At 46.4% G+C, this 21,608-nt stretch overlaps 1 protein-coding gene across 2 annotated transcripts in view; it reads left to right on the top strand.

The window, feature by feature from the left end:
* The first annotated feature begins 2,559 nt into the window (after positions 1-2,559).
* COL5A3 (collagen type V alpha 3 chain) overlaps positions 2,560-21,608 on the top strand; it is a 107,930-nt gene continuing 88,881 nt past the window's right edge. For both annotated transcript variants that reach the window (XM_030197096.1, XM_030197097.1), the window contains exon 1: positions 2,560-3,047. In XM_030197096.1, the coding sequence (XP_030052956.1) occupies positions 2,954-3,047 (94 nt within the window). In that variant the 5' untranslated portion in view covers positions 2,560-2,953. The remainder of the gene's footprint in view (positions 3,048-21,608) is intronic.

Here is a 21,608-nt window from a genome sequence, read left to right on the forward strand (position 1 = left end):
GCAATACCCTGAACCCATATGTATGCAAGAGGTATTCCCTTTAATAACGGAAAGCTAACAGTGCTGCATTTTGAGACTGTAATGAGGGTCCTGGAAGCTCTCCCAGAAGACTGATCTTCAGCTGTCGAATTTTGGCAGTGGAATCAGGCTCAATGAACTTCCTGGTCCCCCAAATTGTTTTGCCTTGAGAGTCAGCATCACCTCTTCCTCCTCCCCTCAAGCACCCCTGCTGCACCCCACCCAAAGACATTTTTAGGTATCTTAAGCATGGTGGAGGGAAATGACAGCTGAAACTGAGCAGAAACTACAAGACCCAACATGCAATGGGACAAAACCAGGCCTGGATCAGATAGCCATCTTAGATCTAAGCTATTGAATAAGACCCCTTTCAAGGAGAAATCCCAGGACATTGACTAAAGTGTGTGTGCACAGGTTTAGGGTGGGAGGGAGGTGATCTCTCCTTTTTTTTTGTCTAAATCTTCCCTGGGGGCTATTTGCTCTTCCCAGTCAGCCCAAAAGGGCACCTCATTCCTGGACTCTGGTCTCTGCTCTTCTCTGAATGTGTTCGGACTAACTTGGAGCTGGGAGGCCTGGGACTGAGGAAGGCTGCTGTCTCAGGAGACCTGGTTGTGCTGGGGTCAACCACAGATACCCATTCAATGAAAATTTCATTTCAAGGAGGCGGCATTCCATCCCCCACCCCAAAGAGGCATTCGAGTGATTCTGACTCTTCTTACATTTGAAAATGTAAAGCTCCTAATAAGACTTTCTTTTTTTGCTGCAAATTTGTTTTTCTAAGATGCACCTGTGGACCGAGATGGGGATAGAAGAATTTATCTTGTTCCTCCCTGGAAATTAATCAGAAAGAAAATGAAATCCATATGTAACATGCAGCTGCATCTCCAGCACTGAGGAAGCTGATAAAGCACAGCTACAGAAGAAGCAGCTTCTTTTCAGCGTTACAGATGAAGTCTGTGTTCCTCTGTTTAAATCAGAAATTTTTCAGTATTATCAGTCTGATGCATACTCCATGGGAAAATCTTTACCCTTCCAGTGCTATCAGTGTGCTCCTTTAAGAGCCAAATAGGTGAGTAACTCGTGGTTCCATGGAGAGTTGGTGGCAGAAGTGGGATCACATCTGGTTCATGTCATTGACTGTGGGCCATGCAAGTGTTTTCATGCTTGCCTTTTCTCCCTTGGTTCTGGTTCTGTCAGTTCATTTTAATTTGGCCTGGTGGTTTCTTCCTGTTCCTTGGGGCTTTCCGTTTAGTTGAATCTGGCTTTCACTTGAATTATGGCGTCACGAACCAGCAAGACCATGAATGTTTAGTTAGAGTTGTCTTTAGAACTCTAAACCTTGTGCATTATTTGTAGCAGATACATAGCTGAAATAACCTTTCATATCAGTGATATTAAGGGCTATCTGGTGTGGCTAAAGACTGAACCTCCTGAATTACCTGATGATCATAGGGAAATCTTGTTTCTGGTTGCTTTTACTTGAGAGGAGGGGAGATCTGGGCATCCAGCTGCACATTGTTACAAAGCTTTTTGGGCTACTGTAGGTTACTGGCATGGGGTCTTTTGTCTGAAACCAGGGACTCTCTAGGTTTGGGAAGTATTGTGGAGGGGGTGTGACAGCTAGAGGGGAGGAGGGAGGGATGTTGTGATGGAGCAAGGACATGTATTAAGGTGAATGGAGATGGAGGAGGGGGCACTTACAGGGTTAGCCTTAGAGCAGGTTCTTTTTAGCCTAGGGCTAGCCAATAGGTAAAACATGAATACACATAAACAGTGACACTCACACACACATATATAATCACACAGTGTAATGCACACATATGTACACACACATACAGTGACATACATACACATACAATCACACATGTGCACACACAATTCACTTACATACACATGACACCCACCCACAGATGCATGTGCATTGACACACATGCACACACATGTGAAAACACACATACAGTGGCACACAAATAGTGACATTTACACACAACACAGTTACACACATATACAATTATGCACATGCACACACATCTCACAATTACACACTCACAGTGACATGCACACACACACATACACACATATACAGTGACACATACACATGCATGCACACATACACACATGCAAACACAAAGCGTGACCTACATACATGACAGACAGACAGACACAGACACACTGACACAGTCCTGCACAACTGGTAACCAAACTCCTGTCTCCTGTCAGTTTTTAACTAAATGGTATCTCCTGACAGGATAAGAGGTTCCCTCCTTCCTCCCCCGCCCCTTCTCCTTGCTGCTTTTGCCTACCTGACGAGACCTGCCTGGGGTGAAGTAGGATCTGTCTAGAAGGATTTATGATGTAAAACATGTTTTCTCATGGGCCGGGAATGCCCAGGGGTTTTGGTTACAAATCACAAAAGCTCTCACTGCGCAGTCTGACACAAATTTCATGTGTATGTAGAGGGGAGGGATAGAAAAAGATAGGGGGGAGGGAAGCAGGGCAATGAACGGAGAGAGAACATCATAGCGGCAAAGTCCCTCAGGGACTTGATGTGAACCAATTTCCAGGGGAGGGTGCAGAGCCTGGGAAAGACAGAGAGAAGGGAAAACTAGAGAGAGGGAGGGAGAGAGACTTTTGCACACAAAAAGAGCTCTCAACACATCTGACACCAGCACAAGAGAGGGGGGAGAGCCTGGGCAGGAGTCGATCCCCAGTGCCAGAAAGGGAAGAGGAGACTGAGACTGCCTACAAGTTCCCTCTTTCCTGATCTCTCAAGTTTGCACCAGGAACAGAGAGAGAAGAGACACCAACAGACCAGGAATAACACCCCCCCTCCATCTCTTCCCTCCATTACCCCATGGCTACATCACGCCTGGAAGGGCTGGAAGCACCGAATAGGATCTGAAGTACTTGATCCGTGGTCTTGGATCCTGGGGAGATGGAAAAGTGCCCAAGATGCTGCCGGAGTTTCGGGAATCCTTCATTCCTCTTCCTTCTCTTCATTCTTCAAGGACTCCCAAGAGCTCAAACAGGTAATGACAAGAACTAACCCTTTCCTCCCTAAACACCCTTACAAATAAATCCCCAGCTTAATCCCAGACGTTGAATGTCTTTAAGGGATGCATGGGAGGAGGGAGCTTGGACAGTTGAGGCTTTGAGAAAGCTTTTCTTCCAGAGAGAAAGTTGCATGGTTGCTGGGTTCATCCACCTGAATAAGTTCTAAGGTGACACCTCTTTTGCATCAGCTAGTCTTGCTATTGGGAGCTGTCACTCCCTATCCTGGGTCTAAAATTAGAAGTGATGCCGATTCCTCTCTGTGGAAAAGTGGGACAAGCAGGGAAAGCAGCCTGCTGGCTAGAGACCATCCGTAACCTGATTTCTAAGGCTTTGCCATCAACTACTGACCAAATCCAGGGATTTGAAGAGCTCAGGCAGCTTTTCTCTTAGTAGAAGGGCATTCGCTGTGGCCTAGGCAAACAGGCTGGGTTGGTGATGCCCCTGCTCCTAAAAGAATGGAATTATGGTGACATCTGTTATCATGAAGTATAGAGCTACATGTATGTCATGTTACTCGTAAGCAGATGAAATATTTATTGGTTCAGGTTCGTTTTATTTCCTTGTAAGTTTGGGAATTTCTTGGAGCCTTGTCCCATCTAACTGCCAATGCAAACCCCCCCCCCCCTTCCAGGAATAGAAGAACTGATAGAGATGGGACTGGGGTCGTCAACTACACCCAGATTCGATTACCCCCATGGCATGCAGGACCTGTGGTTCCGATTTCTTCATTGGATTCCCTAAGAAAAGCAAGACTACAAGTCCCTGCACGCATTGGGGTAAGCCCAGGACTGGATCAACCCTGCCGGCAAGTCTGGATTTAGTTGGCAACCCTGGATGGGACCTACAGTGCCAAACCCTGTGCTCAGTCTGAAACCAAAACAAAAGCAAACAGAAAAAAAGATGCACCTGGATTTTAAAGCTTCTGGGTTTGCCTCAAGTTTCCAGGACCTTCAGGGTGCCCCTTTAGCTTAGCTGGAGTTTGTTCTCCAATGACAGTTGACTGACCTCCTAGCCACCTTCCATGAGTTTAGGTGGCCATAGAGAGGGGTATAACCAGCAGAAGAAAGGAGGTGTTGATGCCCCTCTACAAGTCATTGGTGAGGCCTCATTTGGAGTATGGTGTTCAGTTTTGGAGGCAGTATCTTGCTAAAGATGTAAAAAGACTGGATGCGGTGCAAAGAAAAGCTACAGAAATGGTATGGAATTTGCATTGCAAACCGTCAAGGGAATGACTTGCAGACCTGAACAGGTGTATCTTGGAGGAAAGGACAAACGGGGGTGACATGATGTAGACGTTCAAATATTTGAAAGGTATTAATTCGCAAATCATTTCCAGAGACAGGAAGGCAGTAGAACTAGAGGACATGAATTGAGGTTGAAGGGGGGCAGACTCAGGAGTAACGTCAGGAAGTATTTGTTTCATGGAGAGGGTGGTGGATATGTGGAATGCCCTCCCGCGGGAGGTGGCGGAGATGAAAACGGTAATGGAATTCAAATGTGTGGGATAAACACAAAGGAATCCTGTTTAGAAGGAATGGTTCCGTGGAATCTTAGCGGAGATTGGGTGGCGACACCAGTAATTGGAGAGTAAAACCAATGCTGGGCGGACTTCTACAGTCTATGCCCTGATCATGACTGAATAGATAAGGAATGGACTGGAGTGTAAATTTTAATGGACTTTGATGTTAACTTCAGAAATGTTAGTACAAGAACAGTGCTAGGCAGACTTCTACAGTCTGTGCGTTGAAAATGGCAAGGACAAATCAAACTCGGATATACATATAATGTATCGCATACCACGAATAATGAGTTTATCTTGTTGGGCAGTCTGGATGGACTGTTCAGGTCTTTATCTGCCGTCATTTGCTATTTTACTGTGTTACTGTTACTATCCCAGATAGCCAACATGGAGGCAGCCATTTGGTTTCCTAGTGATGTCATTGATGACATCCATTATACCCCCAGTTTTCATGGAATCTCGTTTGCTGGCCTTTTGCATTTCCTTCCATGGCTTCTTTTAGGTTGTAAATTTGCATTGCTAGAAGAGATTGTAGTCTTTCCCTTACCTTAGGCCAGTTTAATCATTTTTGATGACTTGTTGCGTATAAATAGTAAGAGAGAGAAGCTATGAAACATTAGTATTTAAAGAGCAACACAATGAAGAAAGGAGAGCGGTCGTCTTGATTTCTGCTAGTCCTGACCTCCCATAATACACTGCAAGTGATGACCTCAAAGTGCTGGAGATGTTGATGATGAACTTCAGTCACAGGGTTACATGGAGAAACCAAGGGGAATTCATAGAAAAGTTGACTTCAGCCACTTGCTAACAGAGGAAGAGTGACTCTGACCTTGTACAATATTCCTCCAGGTTCGCCAACCCAACTTCCAGGTCTGCAGCAGACGATGGGGTTGGTGGCGGGATTACCAGCTCACATCCCAGTGCAGGCTGTGCTTTCTGGACCTATATTGGGTGCATCAGGGTGGAAGTGGAAGCTTTGGAAGACCAGGATGGGATCCTGATAACCTCCCAACGTCATAGAGTCTCTTATCTTAAGCTTTCATGATCTCGGCAAAAGAGGTCCTCTGTGAATGGCAACCTAACAGCCAGAAAGAAAAATGGGGGAATTTAGCCTCAAGAACTTGGCGTATGGAGATGAATATTGACAAGACATTTCCCCTATAATTAGGGATGCAAAGTTGTGTGCATGCTTGCCCTATTGGGTAAAGAGTGTATACTATTTTTGGTAGAGGAGTGTGGTAGCTGTGTTAGTCCACTCTTAAGGTTATCAATAGAAATCTATTTTTGGCAAATGACAAAATGGACAAATGAAAATGAATAAAATAAAAATGTCCAGACATTTTCTGGCTGCCCATCCCTACTCAAATATAATATGTGGGTGAATGTTTATAAAGGCAGTTAATAAATCCCAATAAATAAAATATAGTTCATTAATTCTAGAGTATTTTTGGAATATTTTGCTAAAACAGGTTAGACTTTTGCAAAATGTTTTGAGCTTCTAGGATTATTATTATTTATTTATTTATTTTTTACCAGTGTTCATAATTTGGTAAAATACCTGTAAGGTATTCATGAAATGCAAGGCTGTCTGCTAATATTTTTCTGAAATTTACCCTGTTTTGAAACCTTTGCTTGTTCATCCGTTTCTCTGCGGTTTTGACAGAAGTGGCTTGTGCAGACATGTCCGGACGTTTTTTTGAAGTTTTTAGAGGAATTTAAGAGGATGTGGAGGGCTTTGTCTGAAATATTGGGACGCCAACTTTGTGTTCTCAGAATAGAAGTTGGGAAATCACCCAGTCAGACTCCAAAATATCTTGAAGTGTCGCTTTGCATAATCGAGTACCTGGCAACATGCTGCCTTTTTAGACGTTGATGTGAAAGGTTGAGTTTATATGAAATAAATATATTTAAAATTAAATGCCAAACAATGAAATGCAAATGAGCCATATTGCTGGGACTCAATATATTTGTGATGAGTTTTCCAGTGCTCAGCTCCTGCCATTATGGTCAGTACAGAGAGAGATTAGGGAGTAAGGCTGCCCCAAGGGAACTGCAGTTTGGAGGTGTAAAGAGAGGCAGTGAGTGCAGATGGGGACCTCCATGTGGGGGTATCACAGGAAGTGCTGGTTGGTAGTGTGTGGGGTTGGGGACCTCGGTGTGGGGGTGTCACAGGAAGCACTGGCTGACTGTGTATGGTGTTGGGGGTCTCAGTATGGGGGTGTCACATGGGTGCTGGCTGGCAGCGTGTGGGGTTGGGGGTCTCTGTGGGGTATCACAGGGAGTGTTGGTTGGTAGTATGTGGGGTTGGGGACCTCGGTGTGGGGGTGTCAAGGAAGCACTGGCTGACTGTGTATGGTGTTGGGGGTCTCAGTATGGGGGTGTCACATGGGTGCTGGCTGGCAGCGTGTGGGGTTGGGGGTCTCTGTGGGGTATCACAGGGTGTGTTGGTTGGTAGTGTGTGGGGTTGGGGACCTCAGTGTGGGGGTGTCAAGGAAGCACTGGCTGACTGTGTATGGTGTTGGGGGTCTCAGTATGGGGGTGTCACATGGGTGCTGGCTGGCAGCGTGTGGGGTTGGGGGTCTCTGTGGGGTATCACAGGGAGTGTTGGTTGGTAGTGTGTGGGGTTGGGGACCTCAGTGTGGGGGTGTCAAGGAAGCACTGGCTGACTGTGTATGGTGTTGGGGGTCTCAGTATGGGGGTGTCACATGGGTGCTGGCTGGCAGCGTGTGGGGTTGAGGGTCTCTGTGGGGTATCACAGGGAGTGTTGGTTGGTAGTGTGTGGGGTTGGGGACCTCGGTGTGGGGGTGTCAAGGAAGCACTGGCTGACTGTGTATGGTGTTGGGGGTCTCAGTATGGGGGTGTCACATGGGTGCTGGCTGACAGTGTGTGGGGTTGGGGGGTCTCCCTGTGGAAGTCAGTGAGAGCACAGTCACTCGATATCACTTAATCCTCCAATGACCCAGATACAAAATAAGTACCTGTATATAATATATAAACCACTTTGATTGTAACCATGTAACCACGTGGGTATCAAATCCCATCCCCTTTCCTTTGCCCTTTATGGTGTAAGGTCAGTCCAGGACAGTAACTCCAGCAAGGCTGCCTCTGACCCCTGGATTGGTTGGTTTCTTCTACCCATCTCAGCTGTCTGTGGATCTCAGTGAGGAGACCCCCCTGGCCTTAGTTCAGGCCAATACTAAAGCAGATCTGAACACAAGAAATGTCATCCAGGTTCATCTGAGGACTGTAGGGTGGGTTTTGCTTTGTGTAGGAGCAGGTCTGCCCAAAGGGAGCTCTCCAAACCTCTCCCTGAATACCAGAGCACATTAAAACAGATGATAGACACTATTCCAGACTAATATGAACTGCTGAATTCAAAGAGCTGCAGACTGGGGAAAATGCTCTTAGAATGGGGATAGCCTTAGAACAGAGATTCCTTCCCTTGCAGGGCACAAGCTGAGCACGGATGCCAATCCTGAGATTATTCTGGGGTTACCCTTCTCCTTAAGTGGCGGAAGCCACGTCGTCTTCAGGGACCCTATGGAGAATTTTTTAGGGAGGAAGGAGGAGGGAGCTGGCTTTGATTCTCCATGTCTACTACTACTACTACTATAAATCATTTCTATAGCGCTACCAGTCGTACGCAGCGCTTCACAATTGAACATGAAGAAAAGACTGTCCCTGCTCAAAAGAGCTTACAATCTAAATCAGGACAGACAGACAGGACCAATAAGGATAAGGGTAAGACAGACAGAAGGACACATAGGGAAAGGGACTATTGAAGAGAGGAAGACAAGATAAAGGTTACGAGCAAGTGACAGGAGTCAAAAGCAGCATCAAACAGGTAGGCCTTTAGCCCGGATTTGAAGGCGGTCAGGGATGGAGCTAGTCGTAACGGCTCAGGAAGCCTATTCCAGGCATAAGGTGCGGTGAGACAAAAGGAACGGAGTCTGGAGTTAGCGATGGAGGAGAAGTCTAGGGCTGGCTTAACCATTACACAGACCAGGCTGTTGCCCAGAGAGGCAGCTCCTAGGGGTTGGCAAAGAGCAGCTACAGTCAAAGCAAAATAAGAGATTCTGACAACTTTTATGCGATCTGCATGGAGGAATGTTTGAAGAGGAGGTTGGGTGAGAGTAGAAGGAGTTGCAAAGTTACATTCATAATTACAAAATCCACGTATACATGTATTTCACACATGTCCATTTAGACCTCAAGCATTTGGAAACATGCACAGGTACATTTTAGCCATGATTGTAGCAGGCAAAACACAGAGGCACCTTCATGGCTCCTAGCCTATGAAATTATCCTTGTTATGGCACTTAAGTTTGATTATCAAAATCTTAGTGGGGGCACTAGGGGCCTGAACATAAACTAAAGGAGGCAGAAGGCAGAGGGGTCATCAAGGGGACTTAATAGCTCTGTTTGTCCCTGTAATAAAGCAGCTTTAGAAACGTGACCGGAAGACTGGATTGGTTAACGTTGCCCTCTCTGACCTTGTTCCATCTCCAGGCGCTGAGTAACTTTGGATTCTTATAATTCTGCTTATAAAATGATTTTCTCACAGTCTTACAGTTTCCCACTGCATGCCAGAGCAGGGAACATAGCAGAGGCACCCAGAAAGAAAGTGACTGTCTCCTGCTCCTTCTCGCCACTAAGGGTTCACAGAGCTGGGGATTAGGACTGAGGAACAGGGAATAAAGTGATTTATGCTGAAGCCACACGCAGACTCTGTGCCAGACCTGGGGATTAGAACTGAGGGTCGGGGAAAAAAAGTGACTCACTCTGAGACCATACACAGTCAGTGACAGAGCCGGGGATTAGAACTGACGAACAGGGAGATAAAATGATCCACCCTGAGGTCACACACACAAAGAGTGAGTGACAGAGCCAGAGATTAGAACTGAGGCACTGGAAGATAAAGTGACTCACCCCAAGATCACACAGAGAGTCAGTGACACAGCTGGGGATTAGAACTGAAACACAGGAAAACACAGTGATTCACCACGAGGTCACCCAGGGACCAGATGTGAGCCCAGGAGTCCCTGACACAGAGAGGTGGGAGTAGAATTTGGGGAGGGATTTCCAGTGCAGTGTTGGAGTTGCCCGTGAGACATTCTTTAATCCCTGTTGATAAATGGAATGATATACAGCCTGAAGCAGCTGAGAATGGAAGAACTGGCAGTGACATATTGTGTTAATGTTTTGCCACTGTCACGGGGAATGGGAGTTAGTAATGTGCCCTTCTCAGTGGGACAAAGCTGATAAGATGGATAGTGAAGAACCCAGTAGCCACGTAAACTGTGAACTCCAGAAGAGGGCGTTCTGACACACTGCAGATGTTAACCTGAGCATTAGCAGTAATTATGAACCCCAGAAGGGGGCGCTCTGGCATTCTGTAGGTGTTAAGGTGAGCAGCATTAGCAGTGAATCTGAGATGTTGAGATCATCTCCAGTGTAACCCGGCAGGCAGGTGAGATTCATTCCAGTCATGCTATGTGTATGAGAGACCTCATCCCGGACACCTGTGGCACTTAGATAGTGCTGCTATGAGGAGGCCTACTATCTACTCCTACTTTAATCACAGAAATGTGGTAAAAGCAGTTAGCTTAGCGGGGTTTAAAAAAGATTTGGATCGTTTCCTAAAAGCCATTATTGAGATGAACTTAGGAAAAATCCACTGCTTATTTCTAGGATAAGCAGCATAAAATGTATTTTACTGTTTTGGAATCTTGCCAGGTACTCGTAACCTGGATTGGCCACTGTTGGAAACAGGATGCAGGGCTTGATGGACCTTCGATCTGTCAACATGTGTGTGTGTGGTGAGGTGGGGGGGGGGATGTTTATTCCATTCTCTTGCCATATAGGGGATCTTCTTTGTTTGTCCCACACCTTTTTCAATTGTCACCATTTTTAGTCCCACCACCTCCTGTGGAAGAGCATTTCAGGCATCCACCACCCTGTTCATGAAAAAGTATTTCCCATGTGACCATCGTTCTAATTAGGCAGTCGTCTTGTGCACTGTGTAAAAGAGACCTGTCCTCTGCTCAGGCCGGGATCCTGTCTGTAATCTGTATAGCAGACCAAGCCCTGGGATTTAATTACAAGTAATTTGTGGAGTGCAGAGGTTTGTCTGTAAACAACTGCATGAAAGTCTCAGCTGTTCAGATAATTCTGGAAAACGAGATATTTGGTTTCTAATTTAATAGTAGGTCTGTTGTATTAGCCCGTGTTTCCTTGTGGAGTTCATAGAAATTTGGAAAGGATGCGTGTATTTGTAATGCTTTCAGCTGTGGTAAAGAAAGGTGTTCCCGGAGGTGGTTTCAGATCAGGAAAGTGAACCCCGTGCATAAAACTGGATTTAGAAATTCACGCGTGCAGTGTTGCCCTCAGCCCATGGAAAGCACAGGAGCAAAGTTGTATGATCGCAAATTTCATGGGTACGTTGCACTCAGAGAGACCACTGGAACGTGAAACTCTGCATTTCCTTTCAGTCCTAGCTCTTTTCTCCTGCACCTTTGCACTGCCAGCTCAACAGAACCAGGGCTGGGATCTGGTACCATGATCCACCTAGGGACTTCTCCTCTACTCCCCTTCCCCAGTCAATTGCAGTGATGGTCCTGGGCCATCTCCCCCTATGGAACCTGCAGTCAGAGGCCTTGAATACAGCCACTAGATGGTGCTGTTGCATAATAACTGAGGCGCTTTCCTCTTCAGGGGCTGTGAGTGCTACCCCTGCAGCACAGCCAATTCTGGCTGACCTGGGGAGTGGAAGCCCTAAACTGGGAATCCATGGATCCTCTATCTCTTATAAGAGACTGTGGCTGAAGGGTGGAGCTTTGGGGGTGGGAGGGAGAGAATTCACATTATTTTAGGATGTAACAGTAACACTTAACTCCATGCAGGTTTCAGGTGACCTGTGCCAGGAGGAAAGCAGGCATGCAGCCACCTCTGAAATTAGGGAAAGGTGTGTTGGGGAGGGGAAAGGGGGACGATGAACTGGGAAATCAGTATTCAAATCCTGCACCTCCTACTGGTGTTCCTTGAGATCATGGGCAAGCCATTTGATCTCACTGTAACAGGCAGGGACTTATTTAACATAAAAAATGATCAGCACTGGACAATGCAGCTTGGGACCAGCAGCAGCATTTTGTAGAAGGGGAAGGAGAACCTTTGGAACTTTTCTTAAGCTGAGATTTTACCCCAAAATGTAACTTTTCGCTTTGATTTTTGCTAACCTGCATTCCACTTTCCCTAGATTCCTCCGCGCTGAAAACTGGTCTCTAGCACACTAGCAGAAGCAGTCGGAAGAGACAGAGACAAAATTGTGGGGGAAACAAGTCAGAACAAGATAGGAGCAGGTTGAGCATTGAGAAGTTTGGCTGCTCCCTCCCTCCTTTACTCTCACGCCAGGTTCAGATTGCACAGAATCCTTCTGGTATTTCCATTCCCAAATTTGAGTGACTGCCCCATTGTCCATGACTGTGAGTCAGAGAGTAGTGTGGTGGCTATCAAAGGTTTGGAAGAGATAGGACCAAAACCTTCAAATACTGGGCAGATTTCAACAAGGTGCCGGGCTAATTCCCACGGCATGCTGGGAACTGTAGTTCTGACTCCTCTGTAAAACTTCATCCATGTGGGATGGAGATGGGGATGGGGATGGGGCTGGGGCGGTGAAAGCCAGGACTGGCTCAGCTTGTTTGGCTACATCGGAGTGAGTTGGTGATGGAGGCATTCTTCATGGAAAAAGGAGCTCGGGACAAAGAGTACAAGACAGAGGTGATCCCAAGAAATATTTTATTACCGAGGTGGGGTCTAGGGTGCTTGAGACTGTAGAAATGGAAACTGATGTCAGGGGTCCAGCCTGTCTCAGAACTGACCCAGTTCCAGGAGGGAGACTATTTGGCCAGTTCTGGTTTTAAACTTACATCCCAAAAGCAGTGTAGGTTTTTTAGTCTCCCGATACTACCCATTGCAATCCTTCCTGCAGGTCCAGTAATCCATTATAACAGGAGTGTTAGAAAGCCAGGATCAGTCTAAAATCTCCCTTTTGAAATTGGCTCACTTGCCTGAGTATTAGCAGTAAATCTGAATTCCAGGAGGAGGCGCTCTGATACACTTCAGATGATAAACTGAGCCAGACCACACTTACTTGACAACAGTGCTGGGGATTAGAACTAAGGAAGAAGGAGATAAAGTGACCCACCCTCAGGTCACACAAAGAGTCAGTGGCAGAACCGGGGATTAGAACTGAGGAACAGGGAAAATAAGACTTACTCTGAGGTCACAAAGAAGGTCAGTGACAGAGCTGAGGATTAGGACAGAGACACAGGGAGACGGGTAGAGTGAGGGCGAGGGAGGAAGAAGACCTGAGATCAAGGAAAATCTGTTTTCCTGGGACAAGCAGGATGCATCAGCCACGTATAGGTGACGTCCCCAATGGCTCCCATTGAACAGAAACTTATTCTGCTGACCACAGAGAACCTACATTACAGGTAAGTAGCTACATTTTCTGAAATGGCAGCAGCGAGAGTTTTGGTAACTAAGATTGAAGGTTGCCAAGCGGTGCCACATTTTCCTAAAGGGCAGATCCAGTCCTGGGTTTACCCCAGTGCATGCTGGGACCTGTAGTCTTGCTTAGAGACTGCAATAGGGAAAATCAGAACTACAAGTCCCTGCAAGCCTTAGGTGTGAGCAAGCTTATTTCTTACCTGTGATGTCTGGTTTCTTTTCGACATGTTTTAACGGTTTTATGTTTGTTGCTTTTTGGTACTGTTGTACTGTGCTTACATTTATGATTATGAAATCGCCCCTGAATGCTTTGTTCAGTGAAAGATGAACAGAAATGTTTCAGATGAAATGTAATTTTAACTGTTTTGCCTTTCCTCAGGATGTGCAGGTGTTGGGATGCAGGTATATTGTTTCATTTGCTGCCTTGCTGAACCTTGATGTGATTTATTTCTTTATTATTATGGATTAAGAACTGGTTGAAAGATAGGAAGCAGAGAGTAGGATTGCGTGGCCAGTATTCTCAGTGGAGGAGGGTAGTTAGTGGGGTCCCGCAGGGGTCTGTGCTGGGTCCGTTGCTTTTTAATGTATTTATAAATGACCTAGAGATGGGAATAACTAGTGAGGTAATTAAATTCGCCGATGACACAAAATTATTCAGGGTCGTCAAGTCGCAGGAGGAATGTGAACGATTACAGGAGGACCTTGCGAGACTGGGAGAATGGGCGTGCAAGTGGCAGATGAAGTTCAATGTTGACAAGTGCAAAGTGATGCATGTGGGTAAGAGGAACCCGAATTATAGCTACGTCTTGCAAGGTTCCGCGTTAGGAGTTACGGATCAAGAAAGGGATCTGGGTGTCGTCGTCGATGATACGCTGAAACCTTCTGCTCAGTGTGCTGCTGCGGCTAGGAAAGCGAATAGAATGTTGGGTGTTATTAGGAAGGGTATGGAGTCCAGGTGCGCGGATGTTATAATGCCGTTGTATCGCTCCATGGTGCGACCGCACCTGGAATATTGTGTTCAGTACTGGTCTCCGTATCTCAAAAAAGATATAGTAGAATTGGAAAAGGTACAGCGAAGGGCGACGAAAATGATAGTGGGGATGGGACGACTTTCCTATGAAGAGAGGCTGAGAAGGCTAGGGCTTTTCAGCTTGGAGAAGAGACGGCTGAGGGGAGATATGATAGAAGTGTATAAAATAATGAGTGGAATGGATCGGGTGGATGTGAAGCGACTGTTCACGCTATCCAAAAATACTAGGACTAGAGGGCATGAGTTGAAGCTACAGTGTGGTAAATTTAAAACGAATCGGAGAAAATTTTTCTTCACTCAACGTGTAATTAGACTCTGGAATTCGTTGCCGGAGAACGTGGTACGGGCGGTTAGCTTGACGGAGTTTAAAAAGGGGTTAGATAGATTCCTAAAGGACAAGTCCATAGACCGCTATTAAATGGACTTGGAAAAATTCCGCATTTTTAGGTATAACTTGTCTGGAATGTTTTTACGTTTGGGGAGCGTGCCAGGTGCCCTTGACCTGGATTGGCCACTGTCGGTGACAGGATGCTGGGCTAGATGGACCTTTGGTCTTTCCCAGTATGGCACTACTTATGTACTTATGTACTTAAATGAATTTGTGCAATGTACACTCCCTTTCATCTCTTGTCTTGTGTCTATCATCTGTGTTTCCTAATTCTGCCCCTTCATCACTGCCGTCAAAACCGCCAACCCCTATATTAAAAGACTATTCCATTTCTGAAAACATCTTTTCACCCCCATGAAAGCAATTCCAGAGATGATGACACTCAAACTATTGGCATAGCAGACTGGGGTGCAAGGGGGTGGGTATATCTTTCCACCTACCACCCAACAAAAGCTGTCCAGCAGTACTGCCACCCTTACACTATAGGTGTCTGCACCAGGATCTGGAGGGAGGATCATTTGCTGTCAGGATGCCTGAAATGAAACCAGGACTCCCAATCTGAGCACAGAAGTGAGGGCAGGAGAAGGATCCAGAAAGCAGAGTGTCACAGAGTTCGACTAAAGCAGGAGGAGCAGGAGCTGAGTCTTCCATATCCCATTTTGTCCTCTTTTTCTAAAGAAGCCTTGGAAAATGCTCCAGGGGATTTCTATGATAAACACAGAGAAAGGCTTTATTAAATGGGGGGAGTGAGAAGCCGGAAGTGACTGGGAAGAATTCAGGGCAGAGTTAGTTTCAGCATCCACCCAGCACTGTCTTCCCACCAATGTAAGTAACTTCACTTTAGAAATATATATATAGTTGAAGGGCATGGTAGGAAAATAAAGAACCCATCACCACCTCACTGGAAGGCTCAAGGGATGGGCACAGGGATACAGAGCCTGTCACCTCTACGACTGGAAGGCTCAGGGGATGGAGACAAAGATACAGAACCTGTCACCTCTAGGACTGGAGGGTTCAAGGGATGGACACAGGGATACAGAGCCTGTCACCTCTATGACTGGAAGGCTCAGGGGATGGAGACAATGATACAGAACCTGACACCCCTAGGACTGGAAGGCTCAAGGGATGGGCACAGGAATACAGAGCCTGTCACCTCTACGACTGGAGGGTTCAGGGGATGGACAAAGGGGTACAGAGCCTTTCACCTCTAGGACTGGGGGGGGGGGGGGTTCAGGGGATGGACATAGAGATACAAAGCCTTTGACCTCTAGGACTGGAGGGTTCAGGGGATGGACACAGGGATACAGAGCCTGTCACCTCTATGACTGGAAGGCTCAGGGGATGGAGACAAAGATACAGAACCTGTCACCTCTAGGACTGGAGGGTTCAAGGGATGGACACAGGGATACAGAGCCTGTCACCTCTATGACTGGAAGGCTCAGGGGATGGAGACAATGATACAGAACCTGACACCCCTAGGACTGGAAGGCTCAAGGGATGGGCACAGGAATACAGAGCCTGTCACCTCTACGACTGGAGGGTTCAGGGGATGGACAAAGGGGTACAGAGCCTTTCACCTCTAGGACTGGGGGGGGGGGTTCAGGGGATGGACATAGAGATACAAAGCCTTTGACCTCTAGGACTGGAGGGTTCAGGGGATGGACACAGGGATACAGAGCCTGTCACCTCTATGACTGGAAGGCTCAGGGGATGGAGACAATGATACAGAACCTGTCACCCCTAGGACTGGAAGGCTCAAGGGATGGGCACAGGAATACAGAGCCTGTCACCTCTACGACTGGAGGGTTCAGGGGATGGACAAAGGGGTACAGAGCCTTTCACCTCTAGGACTGGGGGGGGGGTTCAGGGGATGGACATAGAGATACAAAGCCTTTGACCTCTAGGACTGGAGGGTTCAGGGGATGGACACAGGGATACAGAGCTTATCACCTCTAGGACTGGGGGTTCAGGGGATGGACAGAGGGATACAAAGTCTGTCACCTCTTGGACTGAAGGCTTAGGTGACAGGAACAGGGACACAGGTCAGTTCACCCAGGGACATGCAGAATCAATGAGAGATTTGGGAATTGGGATCGATGCACAGGGAGAGATAGTGAGCCATGTTTTGGGACATCCAATAAATCGTACTGAAACATGCTAATTCTAGGGCCTTCCTTGGTCCCAGAATGTGAAGGTCCGTTATCTCTTGTTCATGGAAGAGAATCTGCTTCTTGTGAAATGTTTTGCTGCTCTGAAGGATTTCAGCGGATTCTGCCCTCCGCACTCCTCCTCTGTTCGGATCAGCAGGGTGCCATCTTTATACCCTTTTGGCTACTTATCTGTGTTGGCTTTGCAGAGGGCGAGGGCACCATGTAAAGATGATAGAATCAAATGCAACATCTTATCTTAGCAAGGTTGGGAATCCGATGAGATAGAGGCATGTGAGAAATCAAAGTAGGCAGGCACTGCACAGGGACCGGTAGCTCCTTGATCTGTTTTCACAATATTTACTTTGGAAGGAGGCTGAGGATGGCGGAGTGGGGCCTGGGAGGTTTCCCAAAGGTGAAGAAGAAGGCGGCTACCAGTTCTACCCCATCTAGATGGGTCACAACAGGATCTCACCCCACCTGGGCTGAAGCTCCCAGGTGAATCCAGTCCTGGTTTTCACTCCCTCACTTCTCTTTCTGCCTCTGGATCTGCAAATCCTGCTACTCTTAGCAAATAGAGGTGAAAACCAAGATGTGGGTAGCCTGCACCCCTCCCCCAATGACCTGGAACTTGATGACTCATCAAGGTGGAAGGAGGTCACCCTTGGTCTCTATCCTTATTCCACTTTGTCTGAGTTCAACTTCCATCTCTGCCTTTGGATCTCCTCCTCTGAGATTTGACAGGTGTGCACCCATTCTCTGATTCATCTTCCTGAGGGATCCTTTTGTCTGCCCAATACAGGAGGTAGAATTGAAGGCTTCAGGGAATAAATCAAGGCCAGTGCGGTTTGCTCCCTTTATTGCTCTGACAAGATAATAGACCCAGGCGGCCTGGCCCCCAGCCAGCATTTCTGTGGTTTTCTTCATTAACAGCCAGTCTGGGGCTGGCTGTCTGATTCCCGACACTTACAGAATGTTAAGATGGTGGCTAAATTAAAAACAATATCCCTCAAGAGGTAGGAAAGAAAACAACATCTAGCTAATATGCTATATTTTAATATAAAGGGGCTTCTCCCTTACAGAATAATCCACTATTCTGTTCTACAGCACAGACACCATGAAAAACACACTGATCAGCGCCTGTGATACAATAATCCACTATTCTATTCCAAAGCATAGTCACTGTGGAAAAACCCTGAAAACCAGGCTGGGTTGTGGATCTTGAAGACTGGATTTGAGGATCCCTGCCTCGTGTTGAATTTTCAAAAGGGAATGAATGTGGTAAAGGCAGTTAGCTTAGCAGGGTTTTAAAAAGGTCTGGATGGCTTCCTAAAGGAAAAGTCCATAGACCATTATTAAATTGACTTGGGGAAAATCCATATTTCTGGGATAAACAACGTAACATGTATTGAACTTTTTTGGGATCTTTCCAGGTATTTGTGACCTGGATTGGCCACTATTGGAAACAGGATGCTGGGCTTGATGGACGTTTGATCTGTCCCAGTGTGGCAATACTTGTGTCTTAACAGAGCAATATTGGGATATGTACCTGCTACCAGGACTTTTAAGTTTCAGAAAAGTACTCCACTTCAGGGATTAGGGGAGGTCACCCCCATAATCCCCCTCCCCCCGCCCAGATTTTGATGTTTCTCCTGAACGTCAAGCTGGCAAGGGATACCTGGCTCTGTGACAGCTTCAGGAAACCAGAACCTCTGTTTTGAAAATGGCTCAGATAAATATTTTGTGGTCAGGCAAATAGATGTTTATTTTGCTGTTTCACAATGTAAATATTTTCATGGTAGTATATAAATGTTTACATGCCAAATTAGAACCCATTGATTTTGTGGCAGTTCATGCCTAATGTAGCCCATACATAAATATCCATTTCTTCATGTATTTCAGAACAAGATCGATGTTGGCACATCCTGTTCTCAAATGCTATGAAATGTGGATGTTCGGACTTGGGTGTCTCCATTTCAATTTGAACATCCTTTCTAAAATGCCAGTTCCCACGAAAAGAAAAATAAATTGATGCGCAGACAGACAAGCTCATGTAGATAACTCTTAATGTATGGAAACTTATAGAAGACTATTTGGAAAAATCACAGGATTGTATGATGTCATTTTGTCAGTCTTATAAGTATTTCATATTGGACTCAAATTTCACCTATATAATTTGATATAGTGGAATTAGAAAAGGTGCAGAGAAGGGCGACGAAACTGATAAAGGGGATGGGACAACTTCCCTATGAGGAAAGGCTAAAGCAGCTAGGGCTCTTCAGCTTGGAGAAAAGGCAGCTGAGGGGAGATATGATAGAGGTCTATAAAATAATGAGTGGAGTTGAAAGGGTAGATGTGAAGCATCTGTTCACGCTTTCCAAAAATACTAGGACTAGGAGGAATACATTGAAGCTACAATGTAGTAAATTTAAAACGAATCGGAGAAACTTTTTCTTCACTCAACGTGTAATTCAACTCTGGAATTTGTTGCCAGAGAATGTGGTAAAGGCAGTTAGCTTAGCGGGGTTTAAAATAGGCTTGGGCAGCTTCCTAAAAGAAAAGTCCATAGACCATTATTAAAATGGACTTGGGGAAAATCCACTGCTTAATTCTGGGCTAAGTAGCATAAAATGTTTTGTACTTTTTTGGGGATCTTGTCAGGTATTTGTGACCTGGATTGGCCACTATTGGAAACAGGATGCTGGGCTTGATGGACCTTTGGTCTATCCCAGTATGGCAATACTTACCTAGTAGCCAAGATATGAAGAAAAGACAGGATGGAGGTAAGAAGGCACCCAAATTCAACTCAGAGCGATATCAGAGCAAGCGAGGAGAGGGCTGAGAAAGTTTATGAGGGTCTTCGGCTGGACAACATATAGGATAGAGGAAGGGGGAGAGACATCAGGATTCCACCAGCAAAGAAATGGGATGCTCGACCCTAAAAAGCAAGATTAAGAAGGGTATATTACAGTGGTCAAGGACTGCAGCCTCCTCCTCCCAACTAATGTCAGAGATTAACATGAGGATGAACACTTCATGAAGAAAGACTAAGGAGGCTAGGGCTTTTTAGCTTGGAGAAGAGACGGCTGAGGGGAGACATGATAGAGGTATATAAAATAATGAGTGGAGTGGAACAGGTGGATGTGAAGCATCTGTTCACGCTTTCCAAAAATACTAGGACTAGGGGACATGCGATGAAACTACAGTGTAGTAAATTTAAAACAAATCGAAGAAACGTTTTCTTCACCCAACGCGTAATTAAACTCTGGAATTTGTTGCTGGAGAACGTGGTGAAGGCGGTTAGCTTAGCAGAGTTTAAAAAGGGGCTAGACGGTTTCCTAAAGGACAAGTCCATAAACCGCTACTAAATGGACTTGGGAAAAATCCACAATTCCAGGAATAACATGTATAGAATGTTTGTACGTTTGGGAAGCTTGCCAGGTGCCCTTGGCCTGGATTGGCCGCTATGTTGGACAGGATGCTGGGCTCGATGGACCCTTGGTCTTTTCCCAGTGTGGCATTACTTATGTACTTATGGGTAGGTAACAGAGGCTGGAGAGTCAATTAAGAAATGGCTGTGAGTGTGTAAACTAAGGAACTTCTACATAAAGTCAATATTATGGAACTTTGTAAGTCTAAGACAAGTGCTTTGAAAATGAGCCCCTGTCAGGCTTATTTTCGAAAGAGAAGGGCGCCCATCTTCCGACACAAATCGGGAGATGGGCGTCCTTCTCCCAGAGTTGCCCAAATCAGCATAATCGAAAGCTGATTTTGGGCGTCCTCAACTGCTTTCCGTCGCAGGGACGACCAAAGTTCCCGGGGGCATGTCGGAAGCATAGCGAAGGCGGGACTGGGGCATGCTTAACACATGGGCGTCCTCGGCCGATAATGGAAAAAAGAAGGGCGTCCCTGACGAGCAATTGGGCGACTTTACTTGGTCCATTTTTTCTTACGACCAAGCCTCAAAAAGGTGCCCGAACTGACCAGATGTCCACCAGAGGGAATCGGGGATGACCTCCCCTTACTCCCCCAGTGGTCACTAACCCCCTCCCACCATAAAAAAACTTTTAAAATATTTTTTGCCAGCCTCAAATGTCATACCCAGCTCCCTGACAGCAGTATGCAGGTCGCTGGAGCAGTTTTAGTGGGTGCAGTGCACTTCAGACAGGCGGACCCAGGCCCATCCCTCCCTACCTGTTACACTTGTGATGGTAAATGTGAGCCCTTCAAAACCCACCAGAAACCCACTGTACCCACATGTAGGTGCCCCCCCTTCATCCCTAAGGGCTATGGTAGTGTTGTACAGTTTTGGGGAGTGGGTTTTGGGGGGCTCAGCACCCAAGGTAAGGGAGATATGCACCTGGGAGCAATTTGTGAAGTCCACTGCAGTGCCCCTTAGGGTGCCCAGTTGGTGTCCTGGCATATCAGAGGGACCAGTGCACTATGAATGCTGGTTCCTCCCATGACCAAATTACTTGGATTTGGTAGTTTCTGAGATGGGCATCCTCGGTTTCCATTATCGCCGAAAACTGGGGACAACCATCTCTAAGGACGACCATCTCTAAGGTCGACCTAAATGTTGAGATTTGGGCGTCCCCGACCGTATTATCGAAACGAAAGATGGACGCCCATCTTGTTTCGATAATACGGGTTTTCCTGCTCCTTTGCCGGGACATCCTGCAAGGATGTCCTCAGGAAAACTTGGGCGCCCCGTTCGATTATGCCCCTCTTGGAGACCTAAGCCATGATTTGCATGAATATATGAACATGTGTATAAAATGAAGGTATGTGTACATGGTGTGAAAGAGAGACCTGCCCATTCTTCAGACCGGATTCAGGGTTAGTAGTGTTAAAGGAGACCTGCCCTGTCCTCTGGCTGGATTCAGGAATTGATGGAGGAAGTTCATAGCTGAAGCCACACCTGCAGCCATTGGCTCTTCCCCA

The sequence above is a fragment of the Microcaecilia unicolor genome, chromosome 3, assembly GCF_901765095.1.
Source record: "Microcaecilia unicolor chromosome 3, aMicUni1.1, whole genome shotgun sequence".
Lineage (NCBI taxonomy): Eukaryota > Metazoa > Chordata > Amphibia > Gymnophiona > Siphonopidae > Microcaecilia > Microcaecilia unicolor.